Source organism: Buceros rhinoceros, unplaced genomic scaffold (assembly GCF_000710305.1).
Source record: "Buceros rhinoceros silvestris isolate BGI_N320 unplaced genomic scaffold, ASM71030v1 scaffold7093, whole genome shotgun sequence".
NCBI classification, from domain to species: Eukaryota; Metazoa; Chordata; class Aves; order Bucerotiformes; family Bucerotidae; genus Buceros; species Buceros rhinoceros.
The window spans coordinates 10039-17818 of record NW_010404114.1 but is presented as its reverse complement, the minus strand read 5'-3'; the positions used below and the strand labels follow the sequence as shown (position 1 = coordinate 17818).

At 34.2% G+C, this 7780-nt stretch overlaps 1 protein-coding gene across 1 annotated transcript in view; it reads right to left on the bottom strand.

Annotated features, from left to right (window-relative positions):
- The window catches only part of LOC104490893 (neural cell adhesion molecule 2-like), a gene marked incomplete at both ends in the record, with an annotated part of 23508 nt that overhangs the window by 8123 nt on the left and 7605 nt on the right, over positions 1-7780 (bottom strand). Inside the window, 2 exons of the mRNA XM_010133244.1 lie at positions 2777-2894; positions 6889-7026. Of these exons, the coding sequence (XP_010131546.1) occupies positions 2777-2894; positions 6889-7026 (256 nt within the window). The remainder of the gene's footprint in view (positions 1-2776; positions 2895-6888; positions 7027-7780) is intronic.

Sequence of the window (7780 nt, the reverse complement as noted above, 5' to 3'; positions counted from 1 at the left end):
GAATGTCTCCAGACGTTAGAATGAGTTCTGACCAGATGGTACAGAAATAATAAAACCTGTGAACAAACTATTCTCATCAACGCTTGACTGGTCCATTTGAGCACCTTGGCATGCACACATGCAAAACAGCTTCTTTTTCAATAGTGCAGTTTAAAAATTTTTTATTTCTTCTCTTTCTTCCTAATTTGTTGTAGGCTCCTTTTGATCTTATGTCTGTTGAATCAACAGCCCCTTCTTATAAGGACCTACACAAAAATTACCTGATTATCATAAGCACTGATAATCCTTCCGACAATACCAAATTCTCGAAAACATACTGTTTGTAAAATGAAACCAATGTGCATTACTGAACTACTCTATTCTGTTCCATTCCATTCCATATGCCTAGCTTAGGACATCTTTATTTCAAGATTTGAGCAACAATGATTTTCACTTTCTTCTCACATAATCCTGATAACTACATATAATTTTCTAAAGCAGTATTTTCCCTAAAAGCAAGAATATTGCTTCTTTCTTGGGAAAATTAATATTTGTTACAAGGATTCCTCTGGCATCTATTTAGCTTGCATTTTAGTAACATTTTTGTAAATAACTCTAGTCCACTGAGTTGTCCACTCCAAGACATTATTGCAATACTTGTTCATGTCTTTTCCAAAGCAAACCATAGAAATTGTTTTGCAGAACAGAAAAGGTCTAATTTTCCACATAGGTGGTTTCACACACACAAAATATCTAGCGATTTCTGTCAGGAGAGAAAGGTCTATATGCAAAGTTAGAAGTAGTTTCCAAATGCCTGTTTTCACAAACATCACATATATCTATGACAATTTCTAAGCAGAAATGAGATTATGAGCATTTCCCTGGACTCTCTAGCAAACAGAAGAGATTCAGACTGATGCTGATATTGGAGAACAGGAAAACATGAACACCACATTAAAGTGGATTATTTCTTTCGTCAGATAATTCTAAGACCTGTCAGTAAAGATAAGGGGATCGATCCAGCGAAGCTTTACTAGTGTACGTAATCTCCACAGATTTAAACATCCCTTATGTTTTCATACTAGGACTATTCACATGAGTAAAGATTTCCAGTTCATGATCTCTACTTTTGGTTATCTTTCAGTCCTGCCTAATGCAATTCTATTGGTATATCGCTTCTCTGAAGGTTATGCTATAGCGTGATGTAATACCAGCTTCAACAGAGATATCAGTTGAGTGGTGAAAAAATTATATTCTCTCACTCCATGAAATATCAAAACATCTATGTATATTACATAAACAACTAAACCTTGCTGACCTTTCTTCTTGACTGGGTATTTTAAACTGACTAATTTATAAGTGAAGTAAAGGATTTTTTTTTTTTTTAGAAGGATTGACACATTAGTTCAGATGTCTTTGTTTTAAATTGACAAAATGTAAAATATTTTCAGCACTTGGAACTGAAAAGGGTTGATATAAATAGTTAACACTCTACCACGTTATCTACTGTCTTAAAGAGTTTAAAGCTTGAAACTACTGTTTTGTTCAGCATCTTGTTTACAGTCAACACAGAGGAATATATAAGCCATCTCAATAGCACTGTCATTCGATTCTTAAAATAAACCATTTTTTATGCCGTAGCTGAAGCTGACCTGTTAAATCACTTCATTGGACACAGAAAAGGAAATGAGAAAAGAAAATCAAGATAATTTCTTCACTAAATTTTGAATTCTAAGGTATTAGCTTTGCATGCTATTTATTTACATCTCCTGATATTCAAAATGCACAACAGAAAGATTTAAATCCACATTTGACTTATGCCATGTTAAGATAAATCTGTCAGTCAAAGGAAGCTAACATTTGAAATTAATCTGATCCTAACATTGTTCAAAGATTCCAAAGGAGTTTAAGAATTGATGAAAATCCCTTTTATGTCAACTTTGAAAATGCAATGACCTTTTAATTCACCTGAAATAATTCAAGTAGATGCAAATTATTCAGGTCTAAAATAGAAATGTACACTGGTATGAGGTGTCTAAAACAGTTTATATCCCAGGACTGATGTGTATCTTTCTAAAATTGAAAGAATCTAGAGTGTATGGGTATTTAAATTTTTACAAATGTTATAAGGTAAGTGTTCCCAAATGACATAGTTATACCATGCTCATGTCACTGATAACATAAAAAACCCACACATGAACTGTAAAAGCAGTTGAATTTTCAAAACATGTTAAATTTTTAAACACATTAAATTTTTAAACTTGCATAAAATACCATTGGAGTTATTGAATAAAACATTCCCATATCATAGGGTTATCTAAAGTCATACCTCTTTCTGAATCTCATTGAAATGGAGAATTAGGTTTAGAATTTATGATTACAGATGGGAAAATGTTATCTTTGTTACCACTATTGCAGAGCTGTATTGGATAATTATTTATTGTATAACTGCATATATTCTTTTCACATGTGCAAAAGTTGTGAGATATTTGCTTGTCTTGTTTTTGAGATATGGACTCATTGCTTCAGCTTTATTTATTTCAGCTCAAATACGAAGAAATCATGTCGATATGCTATTTTAGTTACTTTTTACATTTATCTCACTTGCTGGTAACCTGAGTTCACTTGAGTTCACTTATTAACGCCAAAACTGGCTTTAGAAGTGAGAATAGAAATGAACTGCAAACGCTCTTAAAATTCAGTAAAGAAATTAAGGTTGCACAGCTTAATAGACCGTGGTAGAAAATCGTGACCATTAAAACAATGGCTCTGATGTGCAGACCTCAGCTGAACTTACCTATACCAACTGATTTCAGGTGGAGGTGATCCAGTGGCTCTGCAGAACAAAGTTACTGCCTCTCCTCGATCTGCAGTAGCATTAAAGGATTTCTGTAGCAGAATAATTACAGGCGGAACTGAAAAATAAAACATTTTTTTCCATTAATATGAATTAATAAGTTAACAAGATTTTTATCAGGACATTTATAAATTTTTTTTTCCACCAGAATATATTTTTAAAAGTCTTTTTCAGCAGTTCCCCAGTTTGCTTACAAAACATCTTAAAATTACTGAATTTATACCTAGCATGTGTAGAGTTAAGATGGGCGCTAATTTAAGGATCTGAAACGAAGAAGTATCTCTAGTCTTTTTTCTCTTTTGTTCAATTATAAAGCTGGCATACCACTATGTACTGATGTAAGACAGTGCTTTTAAAACCGGAGTCAGTATGTAGTAGGCTTGATTATGCATATTTGATTCCTTTTACATAACTCCTGCCTATTTCCTGGGCAGAAGTGTCACCAGCTGCAAGGGCTGAAATGTGATAGAACCCAAAGGGTACAATCTATTTCTGAAAATCATACTTCCAAAAATTGTAATCTTGTCCTGAGAGTGACAGATTTTTTCTGTTCCTGATAGGATGAAGTTATTACTGAAATTGTAACAGTTCACAGAGTTCTGCCCAACAGAAAAAAATAACAATAATATTTAAGACAGAACAACTCACGGACAGATCTATAACATCGCTGTTCTTACAGTAGTTTTAAGACAGCTGTCCTAAAGGACCTGTCTCCATTAACTATCAAACAAATAAAAAAAATCCCAGCAGATCGGAAGGGAGAGGATATGTGGAAAATAGGAATGTGAGGGAAAGTGAGAGGACAGGGAAAAGAACACAGGTCTCTGGTAGTAGGAGCCTCCTGTCAGAGTGACTCAGAGTTATCCTTTGTAGATTTAAATTTCAGTAGAGAATAGAAGGGGAAACCAGGCAACCCCGATGAATTTGCTTTTCACTTCCCATTGCAACAACACAGGTTTTTCTCAGAAACTGTTGAGAATCAACTTCTGTTGATTTCCACCAAATATTTAAAATCATTTTAAAAATGTACCAGAATTATCAATGATCAGTAAGTAAATGTTGTTTAGTTTTCACACTTTTTAATGATGTGCTGAAAAAAAAAAAGAGACTAAAGAAGAAAAAAAGAATGAGCTTTTGCCACATCTTTTTAAAATCATTCGGGTGGTGGCTTTTTTTTTTTTTTTTTTTTTTTTTTTTTTTTTTTTTTTTGGGTAGTTGCAAGGCCTAATCCTTCATTTTATACTACTAGTTGTAGTGGTGATTCATTATTCTTGCCTCCACAAACCACAAGAAAAATTCTATAGGCAAGTATCATCCACATGGGAAGAGGACTCATTTATGACCAAAATGGCCCAAGAGGGAACTTCAAACTTACCTCTTGTTCTTAAATATTAAAATCATAGGTTTAACCTTCTCCTTTTCTTGAAAGGTTTTGATTCCATATCACCCACCACTGAGAGACTGGCCTTTATCAGGTTCCTGTAAGGTTGGGGTGCTCTGAACCTCTCAAAGTGTTTTTCCTCTCTTTCTGTTTAGTTGGACTCTTTTTAGTTGGGTAGAGAGGCAAAAGAACAGTACCAAATAAAGTACTTCTTCATGGAATAGGTGAATCAGAGGATGTATGGATTACCTGGACAATGGATAACACTCTAACTAGAGGGCAATGAGTGAAAGGATGTCTAATAGTTTCTTTTTTTGATTAAATCTTCATCGGTATTCTTGTGAAAGTGAATCTGAGATTTCCCGCAGTTCGACCATAGCTTACTTTTGAGTGAAGTACGTATAAGCATTGGAACAAATCATATCTCCAGAAATATAAGCAATATCAACTCTTGCTATATAATGAAGGCATTTAGAAAGCAACATACGCATCCTGTTTGCAGTACAGAAATAGCACACGTGGAGAAATCTGCTATTCTCAAAATACATCAGAAAAGCTACAATATCAGCCCCTATATTCTGTCTGAAAATGTTTTTCCACTGTAGACCCTAAATATATAAAAGCAAGGACTATTTAATTATTGATCTCACAGTTGTCTATATTTGCCTCTCCCTACAAACTCTCACAAAACCTTAAAATTTTTAAACTGTACAATTATGGATTACATGGATGCCAGCTTTCCTAAAGTACTCCTATTTCTGTGTTCTTTAGCTGCAGTTTATCCATCTTTGACGACCTTGCATGCTTCTTGCTACGTGTTTGTATAGATCTTAAGTCTTTCTGTAGATTCTGTGGGCACTATTGCAATAGAAGTAAAGAAAGAGTAAAATTCTAAATTTAAATTAACTCTAAAGTTCTAAATTTAAATAGTTTTTACATACAAATACTGTAACAGTAACTTTTTGTTTTTATACCAAGCTTTGATTATCCTCCAAAGTTAGTATTATTGATTTTTTTTTTTTTTTTTTTTTTTTTTTTTTTTTTTTTTTTTTTTTTTTTAAAGAGGCATGGTGGAGATTTTTTTGTCTGATTTTTCATCATCATCATGGCTTGGCTTTGCGGACGAAGATTTGGGAAGGGCTTTACCCACGCTTACTGCAAGCGCGCTGATGGATGAAAAATATCACTGTAATATGCATTTTGAGTCAAGATTAATACATTCACCCTTATGTAGGAAAACCTATTTCCTATGAATTAAGCAGAAAATAGCTCTTAACTGATACCACGTGAGCAACCATGTCAGAATCCTTCCCCTCCCAACATTGTGAGCTGAAGTCTAGACATAAGTGTTAGCATTCTTGACAAGAGTCATAATAAATGCATGAAGAACCAAATCTCAGGATATAATCCACCAATAAATGATGAGAAGCTAGACCATAGTCTGCAATCTAATGTTTTAGGTTAAATACAGGCTCTCTCTCAGCTCAACTGCACATAAATATCACAGAAGTGAAAGGTGTTCAGAATATAGGTTCATAGCCACGTACATAAATAGCAGCAGAAGAAAACCTCATTCAGAATTTTAAACACTATCAGATGCACTGTTGGAACTCCTTATAACTAAGAACTGAAATAATGCAGCACCACACTGCACTGAGAGGAAAACAACTTTATGGTGGGGGTTTCACAGAGCGTAGGAATTCTACTGTTATATTCTATCACAATACAAAAGATAATCACCCATTTGCTTGCCACTGTCTGTATACTATCTACACCAGTCTAAAGCATTCTCTTTCAAAGGTTGCTTCTTGTCTTTATGGATGAAATAATACCTGTGCCAGAATCTGGTCTTTCTCTTGAAATTAACTGAGAATTCAATTTACATAATGAATTCTTACAAAATGGGTTTTGCTGAGAAGGACCAGTCAAGGACAAAACATACAAAACTCAGAACCTAGTAGGCAGGATAGAAGTAGTTTAATTGAAAAACTGACATTAAACAGAATGCATAGATTAAAAAATGCTCTTTATGATCTATGTCCTTTCCAAACAATATATGAAGAGATTTATTTTTCAACAGGTCAGCCCTGAATTTAAGAGAGAGGTTGAGCTAAGTGCTCCGTATTGTCTTAATGCATTCATACCACTTCTTAGAGGTTTATTGTAAACTAATAAAACGTGTAATGCCATTATTCAGATAACTTGTTATGTTTTACTCCTCATAAACATAAAATGTTAAAAATCTATAAGTAATACTGTTAATAAATGTATCTGTGACTTTTGGGACAGTTAATAAAATATGTTAACGCAGTGAAGGTGAATAACTATGAAAAACCGAGCAAGGTTTTTTCTTTAACAGTAAATGACTAAACACTGAAAAATACAGGGTGAACTTAACTACCATACATTATCATCTTGTCATTGTTCTATGACCAATTAAAATCAACAATCTAGTTTTTATATATTTATACACACCACTAATATGAAATGCAATGAATTCTATTTACACAGTATGGTAGATTTTTAAAATTAATAAGCAATTACAGTTATGGAAAAAATACTAAACAGATATAACAACTATATTAAACGGTTTAATCAGGATTTTTTAGAAGCTGATGTATTTTAAAATTGGCTCAGATAATCAATTAAAGCAAGAACTTTTACTCCTTACCATTCACAATGACAATTATATCCCGAAAGTCAATTTCTCCTCTGGCTTCCACTCTTCCTTCACATCTGTATACTCCTTCATCAGTTTTATTGATGTTAAGAATTTGGAGATTATTGTTTGCTAATACTGCAAATCGATCTAGCAAGACAAGTAAGAGATTAAGGGGTGTTAGTAAATCAAGACAACAAAAGGAATGCTAAGTTAAAAGAGTAATATTTATGTACCTTCTATGTGCCATCAGAATGCTCCTTCACAAAACATCAGTCAATTTTAAAAGTAAAAATGTCATCTTACTTACTTTGAGAAATCATCATATCTAAGTTAAACTTACAAATTATTTGAATATTCATGAACACCTACAGAGAATAACAGAAAGATTAAAAAGATAGAAAAAAGAGAAAGGAAGAAATTTGTAATAAAATAAATTTTAAAATGCTTCTTCCCTCTCTATCCAGATTAACTTACTGCCTTTGAGTCCATTTTAGGGCATTATATTTAATCATTTCTCAGCTTGCTTGCTCTCCTTCCATTCTCCAGTTCCTCTGCTTCAGGTATTGGGATGGAGATTCCCCTGCAGCTCATGGTGAAGACCATGGTGAGGCAGGTTGTCCCCTGTAGCCCGTGGAGGTTAATGGTGGAGCAGATATCCACCTGCAGCTCATAGAGGACCCCGCGCTGGAGTAGGCAGATGCCTGAAGAAGGATGTGACCCTGTGGGAAGCCCACACAGGAGCAGGATCCTGGCAGGACCTGTGACCCTGTGGGGGACCTACAGTGGAGCAGTCTGTTCCTGAAGCTCCCTATGGAAGCAACCTGTGCTTGATAGGTTTGTGAAGAACTGAAGCTCATGGGAATGACTCATGTTTGAGAAGCTTGTGGAGAATTGTCTTATG